Raw genomic sequence first — 22,451 nt, 5'->3', positions numbered from 1 at the left:
TAATCAGTTCAACTGCCAATCAGTCTTTTGATTATGGGTTTGTGAATCCAGGACAGGAATCCTATCAACTTAAGCCGTACTTTGATGAGATGTTGGAAAGTATCTCTGAATGTAAACTATACTCGAGGTGTTGACACTGTAAAACTTGATTTTAGCCAAATTTAACCATATTCTGCTGTTCAACTAAAACCATATAAATCACAAGTCAGACATTTACATCCATTTATTACACACATTATAAAAAGAACAAAAGTATATTTTTAAAAACTCCAACCTTCCTTATATGTAATACATCAGCTGCAGCCTCATAACATTATTTCATGTATTAACAATATTTTATATCTTACAATTTTAGATCTTCATTTATGTCATGCTGATTAAGTGAATAACATGAAATGCTGAAATTGAACCATCAGACCTTTCTTAAACAAGGACAACTCATATACTTTGAAAATCTTTTCTATGAACAAATATATGGACAGATTCAGTGTAACACGCCTCCTCTTAAATGTCCACTGTCACTCAGTCCATGTTCTATTAGTTTGATGTCCTCCAGATCGTCTTTGATCACACTAATTAAATGGCTCAGACCATCCTGTTGCTGTTTTAAGTGCTGAAAAATAAATGATTATAATTAAATAAATTGAAACTACAACCTGCAGACATGCAAACAAGAATAATAGGAAAAACCAACACTCACTTGTTTGATTTCTCTGAGGAGGTCTGCGTCAACGCTGTAGCGCTCCTCTGATCTCACAGCACCAAAGTGGTTTTGCATTCGGATTTGGGACATCAGTTCATTCAAACGACCCTTGAATACAAAGATATATGTATTTGTAATAATGTCCAAATCAAAGAGTTAAACAAGGCTATTTAAATATATGGGTTTTGTAAGTGTGTTAAACGCACTAAGATGATAAATGATAAACTGAATGACACCAGTTTGGACACATAAATTACCTTGAACTGAGTGGGAGCGTTGAGTTCAGACTGAATAGTGTCCAGCTGGACTCTGAGGTGCTCTTCATCAACTTGAATGGCATATCCACTTTTTCTTTGGATTTCCTGTTTTATTAAAACCTAAATATAAACAAAATGTATAAAACAGAAATTAGTGCAACATAGATCAGATTATTTTGTATTTATTTAGTGGAGCTACATATAAAAGGCAGGACATTACCTGCAGAACTCTGTGGGAGAGGTCCATCAGGTTTCTCTTATATTGAGCGATTTTAGCCACTGTTGTTGCCTGGTTCTTCTGTAGTTCACTTATGTCATTAGAGATTATCTGAAAAGGTTTAAAAATTAATACAAAAACAACATGAATCAAACTAAGTATATACATTTTGAATAAAGGATAATTGTGCTTACATCCACTCTGGTTTGGTGTTGTTTGGTCATCTGTTCTTGAATTTGCAATCTCCGTAATAGTTCTTTAAAACTCACCATTGGTACAGGAATTAATCTTTAAAAAAAAAAAGAAATGAGGGGAAAAAAAAAAACATTTTTTGCAACAAATGCAATGCATGTGCAATAAAGTAGTTTAAAACCTTTTTGGACTAGTTATTTCTGGTCAGATTGTATCACAACAAAGTAATTCAGACAGATCTTTACCTAGAGTTAGTCGACATAATTTCCCATCTTACATTCAGCCTCTGTCCTGCAGGCAGAGCTAAGCACTAAGGATTCTTAAACATGCCTAATTTCAGGGCTTTGCTTCTTTGCGTTTCTGAGTGCTGCTCAGCCAAAGCGGTGCAGGTCACTCACATGTGTCCATAAGATCGTTCCAGCGCATTTGACCACCCAACTCAACAACAGAACTGATGGCGTTTTTTGGTACTCATCCACAACATAATACATGTCTGTGGTTCATATATTGTACTATTGGATATTTTTAGTCCCCATTAACTTACCTTTCTGGATCAGGATTATCCACCTTTGCCTGTTCCCAAATTATAGGATCAACACCTAGAGAGCACAGCCAACAAAAAAAGTTTAGAAAACATTTGTTCTTCTTCATGAAATTAAATATTCCACAACATACCAGCTGGAGCATTCTGCAGCAGCTGCTTCAGCTGTGCTGGAGACAACTCTGTGCGTGCAACAGACATCGTCACAGCAAGTTGTGTTAGCTGAATCTTTATATTGGCCTGTTCCAAGTAACTGAAGAGGGTGGAGGCAGGAATACGCTTCGATGTGCCATTTGGTGATCGCTCCACAACATAAATGGTCACCTCTGTCCTAAAGATACAAGCAGGATGCATTCAATTATGTCTATATTGTTTGTTTATGCAACTCAATATCTCAAAATAAAACATACTGTTGGAATCAGAAGTTTACATAAACTATATAAAACACATAGGTTTTTTTTCCTGTGTCTGACATTTGCTTTTCTAAGTGCGTTGATATGCAAATTTCAGACCAAAGCACATTCATCTCTGGGACACAGAACCCATCTCCTTCCTGAGGAGTCTGATGGATGGACATTCCCATGGTGTTTATACTTGTGTATAATTATTTGAACAGATGAACGTGGATGAATCAGACTTGTGCAAGTCCAAAATCACTTCCTCATAGAAATTTGATTTCCCATGACAAAAAGTGTGTCTTCAATTGTCCCTTAAAGAGCTTAAAGTGCATTTTGTAAACACACTTTACAGTAAATAAAAACTTACTGATCATCCGGCAGGGACTTCACACCTTCTACATTAACAGACAACATTTGGTTGCTTCCCAAGATTTTCTGGAGGGACTCGACAAACTGTTGCTGTTGAGCTCGAACATCTTGTTCTTTTCTATTGAGAACTAATGCCACTAATCCATCTTCATCTTTCGTTACAGGGATGCAGCTATAGCCAACTGCCTAGAAATCAAGAGAGTTTCATTTTAATTTGACCATAAAAAGAATTTAAGAATTTTAATTTAAAAAGGCCCAACCTTGAAGCGACAAAAAGGGTTTTCCTGGGTAAAGTCAACAGGAGGATTGTTGTTAGCATAATAGCCCTTTCCTGTGCCCCAGTATGCCTGCAGCTGGTTCCATTTGGCTAAGATGGTGTCACGCTCATCTCCGAGTAAAGTTGGAGCCGACAGGGCCATAACTTGCTGGTAAAGCTGCGTCTGCTGAGTCTGGCCTGGCTGTGGCGCCTGCTGACCAAACAAGCCGCCTGACAATGACATGAAAAATACAAATGGATGATACTGTTACTATGCAGCAAAATTATATATAATGTGATGGTAAAGGTTAAGAATAAGGGACAGATTGCATATTATTAAATTGTACTGCATGAGGAAGGCACATAGCATTTTTTTACATTACACATTAATGAAACCAAAGTGTTGCATCCAAATGTTTTGCAAGTTGCATTTACTTAAAATCATTTCATAATAGACTTAATTAATCTACCTATTAAAATGCCCTAGATTTATATAGCACCTTTCAAGACGCACAAAGAACTTTACTTTGCATTATTCACTCACTCCATCCTCAGTGTGAGTGAGCAACTATTGAAGCCACAGGTCCCCAGGTTAGACAGAAAGAAGCAAGTAAGGCCTGTCATAACATATTTTGAAGTGCGATATTTTGATGAAGTAAATAGACAATAAACATAAGCTTAAACAGTTTGGATCTATAATGAGTCATAGTTCATAATTCAACATTGTACAGCTCAAATGTCATCGTAAAATAGAACCAAAATGACATGTGCAACAAAAAAGTACCGATAATAAATACTGACCCCCCCCAAAATCGTTGTCCCATCTGTCTGTATGTATAGAAACGATAAGATGGTATAGTATTTATCGTGACAGGCCTAGACGCAAAGCAACAATATCTCCCTCTGCTGTCCAAAGCAGGCACCAAACGTGGAACAGCACAAACAACATCAACACTGCTATGTATTGAGATATTTGCTTTTCAAGGATGTTCCTAAGCACTTGAGTTTGAAAGAATATACTTTATTGCATGGACATTTCAAAAATATTTACCTTGCTGTTGCTGTGTTGGCTGAATACTAAAACCTCCAAACCCACCGAGGCTGGTTGTCCCTAAACCAGTTCCAAAAGCTGATGCTCCAGTGGTAGTTCCTGCACCGAGGCCAGAGGAGAACCCAAAGCCTTTGTTTTGTGTCCCACCAAAAAGACCACCTATCACAAGCAGGTATAACAACAGTCACAGTTAAATAACACTTTGGATTCTGTTAATTTCTTCTTCTGTAAGTAAGTAAACACAAGTCTTCTGTAAACACAAAACACTCAACAATCCAATTTTACAGACCTGTGGCAGTTGAAGGAGCGGCAAAACTAAAAGTTGACCCAGGAGCTGCAGCAGAGGTTGTTGTGGTTCCAAATCCCCCAAAAGTGCCTGAGAAACACATTACAACCTTAATAGACACATAAAACAAAGCTGTAATTCCCAAAAAATAGATGAATAAGAGAATGAGAATTTCCAGCTAACATGATAAATCACTGTACAGACAGAATATGAACATGAACCACACGGCAATGACATGCAAAGGGAACTAGCAAGCAAAAAACACCACACACCAGCCCACAAATGTAAACAAAAAGAACTTTGACCAAGTGGTATTCCATGAAAATTGTTAATAAAACCACAGAGCTGATTTCAGGACAATGGCTGAGCAGATCGGAGCAGCCGCCGCTGTTATAACAACAACCAACTCTAACGTGAACAAACATGGATCTGCTCTCTCCATGGAGAATGTTCCAAAGTTTTAATCTCTCCAGTTGGATAGAGTTTTATGTGATTCTGTGAGAAGTTCCAGGCAAAGCAATAACATGGAAACAAGCAGGTGGCTGACCCTTCGCCAGAAAAGTCAGGTCTGTGGAGAGACCAGCTCCCTGACATCAAGGTGCATGTATTTGGTGGTTTTGAGAGCTAAAAATGATTAGTATTGTGCATTGGAATACCCCAAGAAATAATGATTTTCAAAAGGTCATATACCTGTACTAGCCAGGCTATTACCAAAATTCAAGGCCGTGCCAGTGGTAGTAGTTGTACCAAAGCATCCCACATTAAAATTCACTGCTGCTGGGTTGGGATTTAAGCCAAACCCCCCAAAACTAAAACCACCAGCAGCACTGTTTCCAGCTCCCAGCCCCCCAAGTCCTACAGTCAGTTTAGGCCAGCATTAAAAAAAAGAAACACAGATGAGTCAGGCTCTTTACAGAGAAAGCCGCTATTAGTTATGGACAGAAAAACATCTTGATAAAATCTCATAACATCTTACCCGTGTTGGAGGAGCCAAAGTTAAAGCCTGTGGACGGTGCAGCTGCGCTGGTGGTGGCTGTGCCAAAGTTGGGAGCTGTAAACGCTGGGACGTAGAAAATAAGATTGTATAACACACTTTAAATCAGCATTACAGTTTGTTTGGAGATGCACATGTCAGTTTAGGTTTACATTCAAAGGACAGAACATTCAAACTGACAAAGGGTAACAAAATAAAACATGTTTGTGGAGCCACATCAGATATTTTTGAAATGTACCAACACATTCTTATGAAACGAATGAATATGTAGGTTTTTGAAAAGTGTGACTCCTACGTACATATCTTTTTACATTATACCCATCTACATAACAAACATCCGTGTGTTTGTTGTGCACTTACTGCCAAACCCGGATGAAGCTGTGGTGGCCGTGGCTGGAGCACCAAAGCCAAACGCTGTGGAAGCTGCTGTGGGTTTGGCACCAAACGAGCCAAAAGAAAACCCCGTTGTACCTTTAGAAAAGTACAAGAGAATAGTGTTAAGCCATTCGCACATACTGAAAGCTCTCAGCCTCCATAATAAACACATACTTGTAGCTGGATTGCTCGCGGTAGCGCCAAAATTGAACGCCATGATGCCTGCGCTGTATCTGCGCTGTGTCTGCGCATGCGCACTGTGCGACTTCTTCTGCGGATATACTGCTGAGCGCTTCTCTTCACGGAGGCACATTTACGCCCCCTACCGCGGAAAAGTGTAACTACATCATGAGGCAAGGCAAGTCCATTTGTACAGCACAATTCATACATAAAGTAACTCACAATAAAGTCACAATACAACAAATCAAAACATAGATAATCGCAAATAATCATCATAAAATTAACATTAAAAGAGAAGAGTGCAGAATGAAAACCTTGCACGGCTAAAAATTAGCCGTTTTGATCCTGGATTTAAACATTGTAAAAGAGGACAAGAAGGTGAATTATAAACATAAGAAGTGAAGAGACCATTAATGCTTTTGACAGTAGTTTAAAAGAACAGGACTGGATCTCAGTCTCTACAGAAACAAATGTAAACAGAGTTGTATAATAAATACTGTAAAAGAATATTGTAAAAAAAAAAAAAAAAAAAAAAAAAACTGTCCTGGGCTTACTAAAGGAATATTAAATGCTTGTAAAAAATAAAATAAAATAAAATCTGTATAAATTGTTTGTCAAACTAAAAACTAAAGATGCTGAACAAAGATACAAGACATGTACAAATAAATTAGATATAAATAAACAAATAAACAGATATAATTAGAACTGACAAACAGTTATATTATAAAAGAATAATATATGAAAATATAAACAATATAATGAGAACCTGGGACATACTAAATAGTGTAATTAAACAACAGGGATCAACAACAACAGTGGGGCATCAAAAGTTATCCAATTTATTATGATGATTCCTATCACGGTTTCCATGCGGCGATGCTACAAAATTCCATCGGAATTTTTGAAATTTTTTGCAATTTCAAAATTTGCTCCCGTTTGCACGTACAAAGTCTGATTTGGCTCAAATTCGAATCAGTTGTAAAACTTTCCTGCCTCATACTACTGTTTGTGCAAGAAATAAATTTGGCGCGACAGCGCCCCCTACAGAATAACAAATACATTTGTATGGAAGGCTGAAAATTTAGTTTTTCTAAATGTTTTCAAATTTGATACAAAATTCCATTTGGTCATCCCAATCAATAAAGTCAACCAGACCCATGTGTTTTTTTTTGCACTGTGTTGCCATGGCGATGCGCCAAACTGCCAATGTTATCCAATGTTATCCTACCAAGGAGATGGTGGTGGACTTCCGCAGACGCCACTCTACTGCCCCCTCAGTGAACATCCAGGGAAGGGACATTGAGAGAGTGGATTCATACAAGTACCTGGGTGTTCATCTGAACAACAAACTGGACTGGACTCACAACACAGGCGCACTGTACAGGAAGGGCCAGAGCAGGATCTATCTCCTGAGGAGACTCAGGTCTTTTGGAGTGAGAGGGCCACTCCTGAAGACCTTCTATGACTCTGTGGTGGCATCATCCTGTACGGTGTGGTCATCACAGAGAGGGAAAGGAAGAAGCTGGACAAGGTCATCAAGAAGTCCAGCTCTGTCCTGGGCTGTCCTCTGGACTCAGTGCAGGAGGTGGGGGACAGGAGGGTCCTGGCTAAGGTCATTTCTATGCTGGGCCATGAGTCTCACCCCCTGCAGGACGCTCTGTCTGCCCTGGAGAGCAGCTTCAGTGACTGATTCACCCTCGCTGTGTGAAGGTTTCAGGTCTTTCCTTCCTGCTGCTGTCAGACTGTACAATGAACACAGTTAACACTGAACATGTGTCATTCAACCACACCCATGTGCAATACTCAAGTCACTGAATCACACCCAGGTGCAATATCTATTTTTAGTTTATTTTTAAGTTTATTTTTTTAAATTATTTTAAGCTATTTATCTATTATCTTGTTTTATTGCATGTACCATTTTCCTTCTGTTATTTAACTGTGCGGTGCAACACTGTAATTTCCCCACTGTGGGACTAATAAAGGCAGATCAGATCTGATCTGATCTAATGGGAAACCTCCCAGTTGTTCCCAATAGTAGTTTCACGGAATAATGTGAAAATTGGCACAATGACTCTTCATGTCATCCTGATCAAAAAAGTCAATCGGACCCATGTCATATTTTTCACTCGGTTGCCATGGCGATGCGCAAAACAACCCCTGTTATCCTAATGGGAAAATTTCCAAATTTTTGTACATTTCAAAGTCTTATAATGACTTATTACCTTCAATGACGAACATGACATTTGGCACAGTGATTCTTCGGGTCATCCCTGTCAAAAAAGTCCAGGGGGCAAAGTTTGTATTTTCCACGGTGTTGCCATGGCGATGCCTGGAAAAACCATGTTTTTGCATTATATGCACCAGCGCTTCCAATGTGTTTTGACTTTGTTTGGTGACAAGTGCAGCCCAATGGTGCAATAAAACAGAGGCAAGTGGCGCATCAGCGCCACCCACAGGGAGTGGGCTGAGTGCGAAGCACCGCCCGCGAGGGCCGTTCGATGCCGCTTGCGGCTTTAATCGTTCAATTTCCTCTTCATTGAAATAATATAAAATCATTTCTGATTTTCTTATTTTTGTTTTTTCACTTGTTATTGTACATAATGATCAATGCACTGATTAACCATTTCTAAATATTCCAAAAAGGATATTTTACTAAAGATTACAAACTCATAAGCTGCAGAACTTCAGATAGTCTTTAGTCGACATTCCAAAAAATTGCCCTGGCAAAATCATTGTCTTAGCTGCATAAAAAACCCTAAGTACAATCTGCATAATCTCTTCTATAAATATCGATTATTGTTCAAATGTTTTATTAAATGTTTCTGAGCTGGCCAGATAGTTTTTATTTAATGTTTGCTTGCATAAAAGTTACACAAAAGTACATTCGTTTTTATATTTTTCTTCTATTTAAACTGGTATTACACTTATTGTGACACGGTGTCTTGACTCAGGCCTTAATGTTCAGTCTAAATCACAGGTGACTCTCTTGACCTTCATTAGCCACATGTTTGAATGACTTTTGACACATAAACACTTTTCTTTTGACTTTTATTCAAACTGAGTGTTATTTGAGCTGGTCACATGGTGCAGATCTCCAGAGTCTGTCCAGACGCTGTGAGCAGGACACTTTATGTTCCTTTAGTTCCTTTTTTCATTTTTTCAAAGTCCGCCTCATATTGGCGTAGTTTGATGCATAAATGATTAAGACAGAATATCTGTGTGGATTCAATAGAGACAAGAACCGCGGCAAAGTTTCTCACTATGTTTCATTTGCATTAAAATCAGACATCAGCCTTTTGAGAAAAATGTAAGTACAAATGAAAGGAATTTTGCTTTGCCCAAAATTCACTTTTAATTCAAATGTTACTTCTATAATAATAATAATAATAATACATTTTATTTGTTAGGCGCCTTTCAAGGCTCTCAAGGTCGCCGTACATACATAAATTCTATGTAATACTTACATCTTTTGTATGAAATCATCAGAACTACTCATTTTGCACCTCTCCTAAAAGCAAAAGTAGAGACTCAGGACAAATACTTTCAGTATTTATTGAATACGTTGAGTTGGCAAAATGTGACATGCAGTCTGTGTGAAATAAAATTAAAAACTACAAAAAGCAAAGACAGTAACAATAAGTTGTTACAGTAGTGCAGCAGCCGAGGGCTGGGTCCATGTTGACCTTTAATAAAGTTACACTTAAGATTTAATACCTTCAAATAAAAACACAGCAATTCTACCAGTATTGTATTACGTTCTTAGTCTTTTCCAATGAAATCTACAGGATTCAAGCAAAACAGTATTTAAAATGATAAATACAACAATGAAATGTTCTAAACCTGATGTGTGGGCACCACATTTGAACTGAAATACAACTCTAGAAAACAAAGACCTAGATTTAAAACTAAAACCATTATATTTACAAACAAAATTTGTTTTTTACAAAATGTAAGTAACTGAAATACAATGTGTAATAGTCATTCCCAACAGATTATGTTGACAGGAATGTCAGCAGTTCTGTACTTTGTATTTTATTTTAAATTGTATATTTACACATGTGCCACCTGACAGCTTCTCAGGTATTAACGATAACTACCTTCATACAGCGCTAACAAAACAGTAGTAACAGTAGCTCTTGAAACTAAATAATACTGTATTTGGTTTGGGATGAATTGTAATATACAAAAGACAAATTTAAAAATTCACAGTTAGGCGACTCACATTATGTCTCATAGTGGTCCATTTTTTAGCAAACACTAGATCTAAGAACCAAAGAGTAAAACACAACAGCACTTGACCAACTTTACCAAGTGTGGGTGAAAAGTGGGATCTAGGTCATAAGGAACCTACACAATGTGTCCCCGACATATTACACTGTATTAAATTATGTGTGTTTTAAAAATGGAAACCACATAAAAACCCCTTAAAGATCTGAAAGATACAAATGAAATTAAGCTTGTCCATCAACTTTTTCAGTCATACCAATATATGTGCCGTTCTGAGGGTCTTCCTTTTCTTTTCCACTAACAGGACTGTATGACGTTTCATCTTCAGAATGAGTCTACAGAAAAAAGTGAAAAGGACATTTAGTATTTACTTTTCGATATTAATAGCTTGGCACATTTTCTCTGATAAAAGACAATTTACCAAGCTATTAATATGTAAATTTAAAAGATTACAAACAGTACTTCCACAGCACATGCTGTTAATAAGAGCAAGTAACACTTACAGCATAAATGGCCTTGGTAAACAAAACATTAGCTCCATTCTGCACAAAGACAGGATGTTGAATGCATGCAAAGGCAGAAGTATTAGGCGCAGGCAACAGAAACCAAACAAATGTTACCCATTATTAGCAAAGCAAGTAAAGTTTTATTGAATTCAACATTAGAAAAAGTCAGATTTATTTGTCACTTACCTTCTCTCTATGAGCGCGGTAAAGGAGGATGATGAAAACAGCCAGCATTATAGCCCCGAGAGCCACAATAATCAGGGGGAAATTTGACACAACGGTGACAATCAAAAGTAACTTGTGCACTCTTCCTGCAGAAGCCTCATCGATCTCCACACTCTGCAATGAAGGAAAAAAAAAAGGAAGTACTTACAAACAATACAAAACTTCAGTTAATACAGTTTATTTCAATCGAAGAGTTTACCTCATTAAGAAACATCACAGGCATGATTGTTTCATTTGTAAACACCCTTGTTTTTCTGTACATCAAGAACAAAGTAAGTAAGTCATAGTACAATTGTAGTCGTTCAAATACAAACACTTACGGAAATCCGCCAACCCTGCCAATTAAGATGTTGACCTGCGCTCTCTTGTTTGCACGCACAATCACACCGGTTGTCTGAAAGCAAAAACAATGTCATTATTAATAGAAACCGAAATACTCATGCAAATGTGGGTTAATCTGTTCTGCAGTTCACCCAACGACCTCTAGATGGGGTCGTAGTATCTTTTTCCCATATAATTAGTCTGGGGACATACCGGGTTAAGGTCAAGAAACGTTTGGTGGTGGACTCTTTCAGGAGACAATCCTTCGACGGCTGCCACGTATTTTTCATCAGCTAAGTAGAAATGAGGAAAAGACGCCACGACGGGAGCACCTGTCAAAGAAAAAAAAGAGGAGAACGTATTTAAGTGACAGAAATTAACTTAAATATAATCAAACAAGACACCGAACCAAAGCAGTGGGAGAGTGACACTGTTGTAACTCACCTTTCCTGACAGACAGACTGAGCGAGCAGTTTAAGAAAAGAGAAAACAACAATTTTTAATGTATCATGTTAATCTAATGTTGTATTTCTTATGATAAACAAAAGTGAGTCTTAAGAGTTGACTATCCTGCAAAAAAAACACTAAGAAACTATAAATGTAAAGTACATGACGACAGTAGAGTCACACAAGGTCATAGTCGGTCCATCATAAACTGGGGCAGAGGTAAGAACTTTCCTGCTCCTGTGTTTGGCAACAGACAAAACACAAACAGCAAACACCTGTTGTCACCTGAGCACACACACTTGAGCTGTGACAACCTCCGAGATCACCACACACACACACACACACACACAGACACACACACCCCCACACGCACCCCCCCCCCCACACACACACACGTGTATACACACACACTTGAGCTGTGACAACCTCCGAGATCTCCACACACACACACACATGCACACACACGCACCCCCCCCCACACACACACGTGTATACACACACACTTGAGCTGTGACAACCTCCAAGATCACCACACACACACACACACCCCCACACGCACACACACGCACCCCCCCCCCCCACACACACACACGTGTATACACACACACTTGAGCTGTGACAACCTCCAAGATCACCACACACACACACACACCCCCACACGCACGCACACACACGCACCCCCCCCCCCCCACACACACACACGTGTATACACACACACTTGAGTTGTGACAACCTCCAAGATCACCAAGATCACCTCGTGCATACACCCCCCCCCCCCCAGACACACACACACACACACACTTACTTAACCTATTTTAACCAATATCTTCACTTTAAATCATGTTGATATAATAAAGGACTTACAGGGAGGGCCTGATTTTTTTTCCATGAGAGAAGCAGGTTCAGTGACTGTACAGATTTACGTCTCCACACAGACAAAAAGATTTTAGGAACACTGTTATATGTTACTAATTAATGTTGCTAATTTAAAAAAAAGTCTATTTCAACAAATATTATATAGAGTCTAGTCCTTTTTTGATCTCATTTCTGTCTGTTTCTTTATAAACAGCTCATGTGACACAGCTCACACTCTTCAGCCGCCACCTGACCTTGACTCGCTCAGTAGCTGAGGGCGGTAAGCCCGGTCACCTGATTCTGGCCTGGAGTTTGTCAAATACAACCATATTAGGTTTGATTGTGTTATTTTAGCAACCAAAGTGTCAGAACATGAGCCAGTGACTCCAGGTTTGAAAGGTGCAATGTTTCAGTTGATGTTTGTTTGATGTTTGACCCAGCACATCCTGTACTGCTCAGGTCTGAAAAGTGGGTAAACTTGCAACAATCAAGCTACACCACAGCGAAGAGAATAAATAAAATAAATAAAAATGCAGAAGATCACCTAGACTAGTGCAGTTTGATCCTTCTAACGATGCACCTTCTGATGCATGTTCTGATTTATCTGCGCCTGCGACGTTACTACTCTGCCCCGTGAAACTCTTTGTGACAGGCAGGAACGAGTGAGAGAGAGAGAAAAAGAGAAAGAGAGTGAGAGAGAATGAGCAAGAGAGAGAAAGAGAATGAGAGAGAGAGTGTGAGACAGAGAGAGAGCAAGAGAGAAGAAGAGAAAGAGAGAGTGAGAGAATGAGCAAGAGAGAGAAAGAGAGAGAGAGCAAGAGAGAAAAAGAAAGAGAGAGTGAGAGAGAATGAGCAAGAGAAAGAAAGAGAGCGAGAGCAAGAGAGAAAAAGAGAGTGAGAGCGAGAGCGAGAATGAGCAAGAGAGAGAGTGAAAGTGAGTGAGAGAGAGAGAGAGAGCGTGAGACAGAGAGCAAGAGACAAAAAGAGAAAGAGAGAGAGAGAATGAGCAAGAGAGAGAGTGAGAGAGACGGGGTGAGAGAGAGAATGAGAGAGTGAGAATGAGCAAGAGAGTGTGAGAGAGAAAGAGTGAGGGTGAGAGAGAGTGAGCAAGAGAGAGTGTAAGAGAGAGAGTGTAAGAGAGATAGAGGGTCGAGAGAAAGCGAGAGAGAGAGTGAGAGACAGCAAGAGTGAGTGAGAGAGAAAGAGAGAGGGTAAGAGAGTGAGAGAGAGTGAGCAAGAGAGAGTGAGCGAGCGAGAGAGAGAGAGAGAGGGAGGGGGCGAGCAGGGGGACACCAAGGGATCCAGACGATCGTTTTAAATGATGAGCCTATTGATCTACATTCCTTTGTGAATTCCTACAAAAATGTAGCTTTACACATGTTTTTCTATGTAGCTGAGCCAATATATCTGTTGTCCAGACGCAGATATTTTGTAAAAAGCTGCTCTTTGGGTCAGAATGAGGGCGCTGTGTGCTGTCTGCATCTAATTATAAAGCGCTTTAACTGTGCTGTTAGCGTACAAGTCATTTTTAGATGTGCTGAGAAGAGCAAAACCACTGTCAGCTGTGAAGAACACGGTATGGTGCGTCAAACTGTTCAGAGCTGAAGGTGTGAAAAGACTATGGATTAGATGGTATGAAAAACAAAACTTTGACAAAAAAAAAAGTAAATAGGAGTTAAAATTTGTGAATTAAATGAGTTAAATGAAGTGGCACCTTTTATTTGTATGTACAGTCCTGGTGAATGAAGTGTCCAATAGAAGGAGCTATTTTCAAAGTCAATTATTTCAGTTAATAAATAAACTATTAGCATTAAGAAATGTGAAAAGTAACAGCAGTGAAGGTATAATCAGTACAAATGAAAGAGCTCAAATCGTACATTTCAGTCAAAGGAGAGAGGAGTTAAAAATTGTGGGTGTGGTCACTCAACGACGCAGAGAAGTCGACGTTTACCTTTACGACAGGGGCTGACTTTAAGAAGGCCTGTTCCCAGACACTCCTGTGGACTGACACAGAAGCCCTCGTTGTCTGGGTTCTCCTCTTTGCTGGCTAAGACAGAACGTGGCGGTGTAAAGCGATAAGCTGGGATGCCTCTGACCTCCACATCCTTTTCAAACTCCATGTAGATTGTCCTAGTTACAAGAGGAACAAAGTAAACACACTTCATACCATTTTCAGTAAGGTGACACTTTTAATGAGGCGTGGACGTAGGGAGTAAGTGCACTTATTTGTTTTAGTAATAGGAAACAATAATGGAAAGACACATACTGCATAATGTTACGTATGGGGAAAAGTAAACTTTATTATACACTTGGCATATTCTGTCATTTTAAAAAAGTCTGGTCAATGTTTAAATTGGCCATTATCCCATCAGACGGCCCAGAATCCAAACAGGTTACATGAAACTCTGATAACTTAACAGATTATATTTTTTATACCTCAAATATGCTCTTTTGACATTGAAGCTTGAAATCTTAACACTATTTTTAGTTTTATTTCTACCTTCAATGAGGATGCTAATGATAACAGCTTCCACCATCACATTTGATTCAAACGCAGAGAATCAGCTGAACAAACTGTGTCTGTGGGTCTGGGAATTACTGTTGGAACAAACAGACCTATAGAGTCCGTTCCAGAGTTCTATCATTGTGCTAACATACTGTTCAGACCTTTCCCTCAAAAGGGAGCAGCTCCGCAGAAAGAATGAGGCCCCAGGCCGTCAACTATTTTGTGTAGGAGAGGCAACTTAGTAAAAGGACCCGTCCTACAAAATCTAATGGATGAAATGTACAACTGTAAAGCAAAATGTGAAAACAGCATAGAAATGTTCACAAAACAAATGTTTTAATTTATTCTAGGTTGTGTACAATGTACGCTTCAACAGAAGGCATTTAAAGATCTATAAATAGACTCTAGTATGATTAGGTGATGTCCAGACCTTTTCTTTAAACTTAATACATGAGACATATCCTGCTTTGTAGGAAACAAGGAGCATTGTCTGTGCTCACAATGACAGGGATGTCCAGGAAAAGGTTGCATGAGTAAAAAGGGCAATAAATTTGTAGGTGAAAGTTGATTGTCAACATTTGGGGGATGTTTGTTTCGTACGTCCAATCTGTGTCAAAGGTAAGGTCAGCACTTAGAGGGATTATTTCATAATCAACAAATGAGGGGGAGGTTTGCAGCAGCAAGTATTTTAAATGAAACAAGGAGGTTTAAAATGTGCAACAGTTCATTTTTGGCCATGATTTCACAATTGCACATCTGTGACCTTTGCCTTAGACTTAGATGTCTGGGAACTAATTCTTACTGGTATAAATTTGACAAATCACAGTATTATGAAGTTTGCCTTTCCTTATTTCTATAAAATCTATATAATTGTAGAGCAAAGGTGAAGTAATATGTTAAACTGACTTTTAAGTGTTTTAATCATGTTATAATTGTTCTCCCTAGTCACTTTTTCACTGAATCAGAACACAACTCTTGAGTCATGCATCTTTGAGATTTGGGGCTTGAGTCATGCCTCCTACTGCCATCAACGTCCCTGTTCATACAACAAAAAATAACTAAATAAAATCCAGACTCTGGATCCACAAGCAGAATTTAAAAATACTAAAAACTTTTCTCCAACAATAAGAACCTGTAGCTGAAAATACTCATACTCATACACATTTCTCTTTGAAGAGACTTGGCTCAGGTCTGCACTTTTGAACAGAAAGTCAACGGGCCCGATTCTTTTATTAAGTAAGTTGAGCTTGATATGATCAAAATGAAAATAATGATCTATGCATGTTATAGTTTAAAACATAATATGCCTTATTTACAGATGCCATTTGTAATTAGAGCTGAGCCCCTCCTGCTGTATTCTCACATATCACCACTAGAGGCCGTCTATGTTAGTTGCTGTCTGATTGTGTGCCAGGTTTGGTCTGACAGAAGAAGACCAGAGACCCCGGGTGAGCCAGAGACCCCGGGTGAGCCAGGACAAAGACCAGGGGTGAAGGAAAAGGGGAGACAGGATTCATATCTGCAATCTAATACTGAAAAAAAATCTAATAAACTTACAGATGGCAGCTTTAATAAACTGTACTGCACTTTTTTCAAGAAAGAGAAACAGACAAATTCCTCATTGTTTCAAACGCCTCACACTATGGCTGATATGGCTCAAATATGACGAACAGAAGAGACCCACAGAGAAGTTTGTAAATGATCTGGATGTTATGATAACATGGACTTCAAGGCCTATGGGGATAACGTCCGGACTCCAGGAAAAGATCTGCAGCTGCATTTTCAGATGAAAAGAGCCTTACAAGTATAAGTATGAGTAAGTACAGAGTGTGTAATAATCTCCCATATATTCACATTAAATATGTTGCCATTAGTCTGACACTTGGCAGAGCCTATTTGGAAATCAAAAGCTTGTTGTGTTTCCCTAAGATGCCTAAAATTTGTGTTTGAGAATTACACATTGACATTCTGCTGAAAAGGCGTATCACAGGAATAACTATATTCATTTCTCGTTCCTTGGGCTCCATTTTTTCAGTAGTAATATATATTAAAATGTGTTATTGTCACAGGCCTCCTTCCAAAGATACTGTACCTGCATAAGTCTGGAGTGAAGATATAGATACGCTCATTTTTGTCTATCAGTGGATGAAAGGCGCTTCCATCTGATCCGTTGATGATGTTGCTTTGGTTTGTGGTCCAGAATGTCAGCGCACTACAAATGGCATACGAGTAGAAAGCACTTAGATTTGTGGACAGATTTCTGTTTAATAGGTTTACACAGGATATGGTGTAATCTTGGTGATTGTTTCTCATGGGTAAAGTGCAATTTAAAGCCTCAAAGGAACTTAAAACAATCATGGAGGGCAAATGAGGTTGCTAAAAGCCATTTGAAATACCATTACAAAGGATGCCCCGCCCTCTAAAGACGCCAAAATCAGCTACATGCAATACAAGAGAGAAAGATATTTTGTTTTGCAGTACCTCTGGCCTTTCCAGGTCACCACCCGTCCATAATCCAGGTAGTTCTCTTCACCAGTGTGGAACACAAACTCCCCATCATTGGTCCCATTTTTCTAAAAATGAAGAGGATTTACAATTTAAATCCCAGAGAATTTCTTAAGGGACGATGTGCAAGAAAGTACATACATTAACCATTAATCCAAATATTTTATCAACATCAGGGCTGATCACAGAGAGACGTGCCAGTAGTGGGTCCTCATAGCCCCAGAGCAGCTCATTGACAGAACGTGTAGTGAAGAAACCAGCTCCAATGGAATTCATCCACACGGAAACCATTGATGCCTTCCAAAAATTCCCTTTTAATTTGTTCATTACAGCCTAAAAACACACATATATACAAATTTGGGTTTATAGAATTAATAGGAAACAAAAGACAAGGTAAATGTTTGTGTTTAGGATAAAGACAGAAAACCATGACCAAAATCCGAGGGAAAGATGAGACTCACCCAGGCCGGGATGTTCACTGTGGTGATGTTGTCTTCGGTCGGATCTCCAACAGACTTGTCTCTCAGGAACACAAAGCTTTTTGTGTTGTATGCTGACACCTTTGTACCATTTTCCACCATACTAACGTTGTCCTTATACCTGTATTCTCTGGGCAAATAGAAAAGTGATCATTTTTTTCACATTCATTATTTCCCTTTAAAATTTGATAGACTCTAAAACGAAGATCAAATTTGTGAATAAAATAATAAACAAATATTATTGTCATCATGCTTCTACGTTTTTTTCTATTTAATTTGTACAAATATTATTTTGTTGTCCAGGCAAATCTCCAGGCAACACCCAAAATCTTTGGCGTCCCCCAGAATGGGAACCACTGCCTTAGACAACAGCAGGATCTGACACTTTGATTGTTTGCCTGATCCGATTTGGAATCGAGCACAGGGATAATAGTCAGATAAACATCTGCATCCTACCTGTAAGTGTAAGGTCCTACTTGCGTGACCTGAGGTTTGGCCCCAGTCAGAACTGCCTCCACATTTGTTATGTTGAAAAAGAAGAACTCCATGTACACCGGGGGAGGGGGTCTTTTCCATGATTCAAACACACGGCTGCCTTCCACCAAAACAATCTCCTGCAGACACAATACAGACGCTCTTCACTCATGTTGAAGAGCACATTGGGTCTTGGACTACACAGCAGTTAATGTAAAAAATATCTGCTTCTACGTAGTAAAGGGTAACGGCAGTATGAATGTGATTTTATTTGTTTTGCATTTCTTTTCAATCTGCTCTTTGAAAATAAACCAGTAAAAAACGTCCCTGGTGAGTGGGAGGTAGAGAGACTACAATCTGTTTCTGCCTGGAGCCCCGGTGGTGCACATGAATGGTATTAGGGGCGTCGGGGAACCCTTCCACAGACCTATTGTCAGCTGTTGCCCATGACGACGAGTGCTCAGGGAGAGTGGCTGGTGGATCATGTGATGTGGAGAGTTGGATGCCCACTGGCAGAGCAGGACTGTGACCTTAATGATGTAGACCACATTCCTCTGGGGTTCTGAGGCTTTAGGCAATGCCACAAACATGCATTCTCCTGCTTTCACAAGGGGCACCAAGTCTGACCCACAGCAAACTTTAGATACCATAAAGGACAAGGATAGCCTCTGTCACCACAGGGATCCTCAGAAGAATTAGAAAACACGGGGAGCAGGGGAAGGGGGTGGGGAGAACCATTTCAGAAAGTACCAAGTAAAAACTTCACTTTGGCCTAATTATGTCAGTTCGGTGTATGGAGGAAGAGTGTAACAACTGAAAATAAAAGCACTTCCCATTACTACCCAACAGCTTGACCCCCCTTCTGCTGTGGGATCCTCTTGTCTTATTCAGAAACAAAAGATTTACTTGGCAAACAAGGACAATAAAGCTGTCACCTTAAATGAATGCACAATGCTTTTCACTGCCACTGGCTACGCTTCATGCTATAAGTTAAATAAAATACAAACAAATAACAGGAAGACTAACAGTTCAAGCTCTTCTCAACTATAGTACCACTCCCTATATGAAAACACTAGTGGCAGGTGTACACACAGAAACATACTGTTAGAGCTTTGATGTAAGGTAAGGGCAGGAAAATACCTTGATCTGAATAATACGACGCACAGTATGAGACATTGCGGTGGGCTTGCTTTGCATGCTGGAAATGGGTTTGCCTCAGTAGTACAGGCCACACACCCAATACAGACCTAGCTCTTGAACTGAATCCCATCCTTGTCTCAGCTCTGTTTAATTATACATAATAAAATGTTTCTGGCCTCTATAAATCTACAGTGTTGACTTTAGTTTTGTTGGCGTTTTAAATTAGCTTTTTATTTACAATCTAATTACAAAAGATCAATGTTAGCTATAATTACACTGTTAAACCACATCAACCCAAGAATCGCACCAAATTTGTTCTGAAAATATGGTTTAAAACTGTAGCCATGTAAAAAAAGGAATTATGCTACAACAAATACGTGATACAACCCCGAAGTCACAGTGGGTAGGAAAAAAGCAAGTTCTCCAGTAAGCCGCCTGTGAAGCAGCTCGGCACACGGGGGGAAAACTGCTGTGAGAATTCATGGAATGGGATTCTTCCCACTGGTGGAAGTGGGCAAAGCAGTAACATGAGCTGCCTGAAATAAATCACACTACCACTACTGCAAGTCGAGCAAGGGTCACGCCCTGAAGCACATTTCAGTAACGGATTTACATAGGTCAGAAAATGGTATGGTTAGCAAAAAATTGGGGAACAAGAATTCAATTTTTTCTTTTTTTTTTTTTTAATATTAAACTTTAGCTTGATGTGGAAAGGACTCAGAGTGTGCAGCCCGTTTCCCGTTGATACTAAGCGCATGTCATATCTCTATTTAGCCCATGACTTTATACAAACGTGTGATCCATCATTTAACAGGGCTAAATGGCAGCCAAAACACTCGGCCAGCGTAAGGTAACGTGAGGTCAGACCCAGAGTCATTGTGTCCTGTTGTCCTTGTTACACCCCACATACACTTCTGCCTCTTTCATGTGCAGTCCATAAACATCTTAACAAAACTCTTGCCAAACTTTAAAAATAAAAAAAACAGCGAGCAAACTTTCATAATTTCCACTTCTGCTCGAACAAAGCAAACACTGTGAGATAACTTTGAAAACAGTTGGAGCTAAGCAAACATGTAGCCTGATACGTAGTGGTCTATGAAACACGGTTTGATGGATAGTTCAAAGACGCTGACAAATGTGGGCTGTTACAACGCTCAAATAAGGCTCGGCGGTCACTTCAGGGTGACCTTCAGTGACCTGCCTTATATCTTGATCTAAAACCACACAGGGCAATTGAAATAACCTACAGGAAGAGGAAAATATGTGTTTGCTTAAAAGGTGTAGTGTGTTTTTGACAAATATTCACTGCAGATTAACGATAAAATAGTACAGCAGGATGTACAGGGGTGCAAAAGGGTGTGTTTCCAAATAATGACGCTTAATGGAACAGTATATAGACCCTGCACCCCGTTTAAACTCAGTCAGTTTGGTCTGATTTGGACACTACAATAATGATTCTTTCAAAATTAGTATTAACCCGTTATGTCTGTGTAATCCCTCAGTCGTCCAGGTCCAATCCACAGCAAAAAAAACAAAGTTAAACCTGTCAACTGCACAAAACAGAAACTGAAAACACTGAAAAAACAGAACTGAAAAAGCGGCGTGGATGAGCAGCCGAACGTTTTCACTACCACAACTTTTTGTCCAGTTGACAGATTTAACTTTGGCTTTTTCTATAATTCAACTTTCAGAGCTGATTTAAAGGGGCAAGAGCTTCTCGTTCAGCTTGAGCTTGTGTGAAAAACAAAGGGCACAGCAGAGCACTTTCTCACAACTTCACATGGGTTTGAGCGTCTCCTCGTGCGCTACTGCAGGAGACAGTGAAGTAGTGGAGCAGTAAGGTAGAGGAGGAGTAAAGTAGTGTAGAAGTATAGTCTAGGAGTAAAGTAGTGTAGAAGTAAAGTAGTGTAGGAGTAAAGTAGTGTAGGAGTAAAGTAGTGTAGGAGTAAAGTAGTGTAGGAGTAAAGTAGCGTAGAAGTAAAGTAGTGTAGGAGTAAAGTAGTGTAGGAGTAAAGTAGCGTAGAAGTAAAGTAGTGTAGGAGTAAAGTAGCGTAGAAGTAAAGTAGTGTAGGAGTAAAGTAGTGTAGGAGTAAAGTAGTGGAGGAGTAAAGTAGTGTAGAAGTAAAGTAGTGTAGGAGTAAAGTAGTGTAGAAGTAAAGTAGTGTAGAAGTAAAGTAGTGTAGGAGCAAAGTAGTGTAGGAGTAAAGTAGTGTAGAAGTAAAGTAGTGTAGGAGTAAAGTAGTGTAGGAGTAAAGTAGTGTAGAAGTAAAGTAGTGGAGAAGTAAAGTAGTGGAGGAGTAAAGTAGTGGAGGAGTAAAGTAGTGTAGGAGTAAAGTAGTGTAGAAGTAAAGTAGTGTAGAAGTAAAGTAGTGGAGGAGTAAAGTAGTGTAGGAGTAAAGTAGTGGAGGAGTAAAGTAGTGTAGGAGTAAAGTAGAGTAGAAGTAAAGTAGTGCAGTAATAAAGGAGTGCAGAAGTAAAGTAGTGTAGTAGTAATGTAGTGCAGTTTTACCTTTTTGAGACGGTTGTGCATCACAGTGCGAAAGACTTGAGCCACAACTAAACCAATTCCGACAATGAGCAAGGTGGAGCAAATAACCCCCACTGCGTAAATTGCGCACGATCTGCGGGTCATGGTGGCAGGTGCTGAGGAGCAAAGGATGCGCAGGTCGGAGTTTGCAGGGTGGCTTCACTTTTCTTGCACCGGCTGCCGCTACTTGAGTGAGTTGCGGAGTCTTTTGTTTTGCTGCAAAGTTGAATGAGGAATGTGTATGTGCCAGTGCGCCACGAGTTCACGCGCAAACTGAGGAGCAAATGTGCGCTCGGAGTTATGGTAAAGCGAGGCGCGAACGGTCCGATGCTAAAGTCTAAATGAATAGCCCCCATAAACATGCCTCAAAGCGGTAGCGGCTTGCGAAGACTCCCTCACTTCCCTTGGCTCACGCTGATT

The 22,451-nt window shown here is 39.5% G+C and overlaps 2 protein-coding genes across 3 annotated transcripts; both read right to left on the bottom strand.

Moving 5' to 3' along the window:
* Positions 1-206: 206 nt before the first annotated feature.
* On the bottom strand, positions 207-5,906 carry nup54 (nucleoporin 54). The gene is made up of 14 exons (XM_033990120.2): positions 5,814-5,906; positions 5,625-5,735; positions 5,247-5,330; positions 4,274-4,360; positions 3,985-4,143; positions 2,938-3,164; positions 2,676-2,863; positions 2,045-2,241; positions 1,914-1,968; positions 1,372-1,465; positions 1,181-1,288; positions 961-1,080; positions 701-811; positions 207-613 (listed from the first exon to the last, which is right to left on the bottom strand). The coding sequence occupies exons 1-14, from the start codon at positions 5,854-5,856 to the stop codon at positions 485-487; spliced, it is 1,713 nt and encodes a 570-aa protein (XP_033846011.1). The 5' UTR covers positions 5,857-5,906; the 3' UTR covers positions 207-484.
* Positions 5,907-9,355: 3,449 nt separating this feature from the next.
* LOC117391904 (lysosome membrane protein 2-like) lies at positions 9,356-22,451 on the bottom strand. Of its 2 annotated transcripts, XM_033989845.2 has the most exons (13): positions 22,014-22,451; positions 18,347-18,504; positions 17,873-18,020; positions 17,553-17,744; positions 17,388-17,479; positions 16,999-17,118; positions 14,352-14,530; positions 11,312-11,430; positions 11,098-11,171; positions 10,977-11,031; positions 10,739-10,891; positions 10,550-10,588; positions 9,356-10,381 (listed from the first exon to the last, which is right to left on the bottom strand). In XM_033989845.2, the coding sequence occupies exons 1-13, from the start codon at positions 22,134-22,136 to the stop codon at positions 10,271-10,273; spliced, it is 1,563 nt and encodes a 520-aa protein (XP_033845736.1). In that variant the 5' UTR covers positions 22,137-22,451; the 3' UTR covers positions 9,356-10,270. The 2 variants fall into 2 exon arrangements, with proteins under 2 accessions (XP_033845736.1, XP_033845738.1); XM_033989847.2 differs by lacking the exon at positions 10,550-10,588.

This window comes from Periophthalmus magnuspinnatus, chromosome 23 (genome assembly GCF_009829125.3).
Source record: "Periophthalmus magnuspinnatus isolate fPerMag1 chromosome 23, fPerMag1.2.pri, whole genome shotgun sequence".
In the NCBI taxonomy this organism is placed as follows: Eukaryota; Metazoa; Chordata; class Actinopteri; order Gobiiformes; family Gobiidae; genus Periophthalmus; species Periophthalmus magnuspinnatus.
Note: the sequence above shows the minus strand (reverse complement) of the source record. Positions and strands in the feature narration are given on the sequence as shown.

Excerpts from the sequence above, each read along its gene's own strand:
- nup54 (XM_033990120.2), bottom strand. The coding sequence starts at position 5,856 with ATGGCGTTCAATTTTGGCGCTACCGCGAGCAATCCAGCTACAA. Across the intron at positions 3,165-3,984 it reads GCCAACACAGCAACAGCAAG|GCGGCTTGTTTGGTCAGCAG; the intron begins GTAAATATTTTT and ends TGTCATTGTCAG. Across the intron at positions 1,081-1,180 it reads TCTCCCACAGAGTTCTGCAG|GTTTTAATAAAACAGGAAAT; the intron begins GTAATGTCCTGC and ends GTTTATATTTAG.
- LOC117391904 (XM_033989845.2), bottom strand. The coding sequence starts at position 22,136 with ATGACCCGCAGATCGTGCGCAATTTACGCAGTGGGGGTTATTTGCTCC. Across the intron at positions 18,505-22,013 it reads TGCACAACCGTCTCAAAAAG|GAGATTGTTTTGGTGGAAGG; the intron begins GTAAAACTGCAC and ends TTGTGTCTGCAG. Across the intron at positions 11,431-14,351 it reads AGTCAGCCCCTGTCGTAAAG|GTGCTCCCGTCGTGGCGTCT; the intron begins GTAAACGTCGAC and ends TTTCTTTGACAG.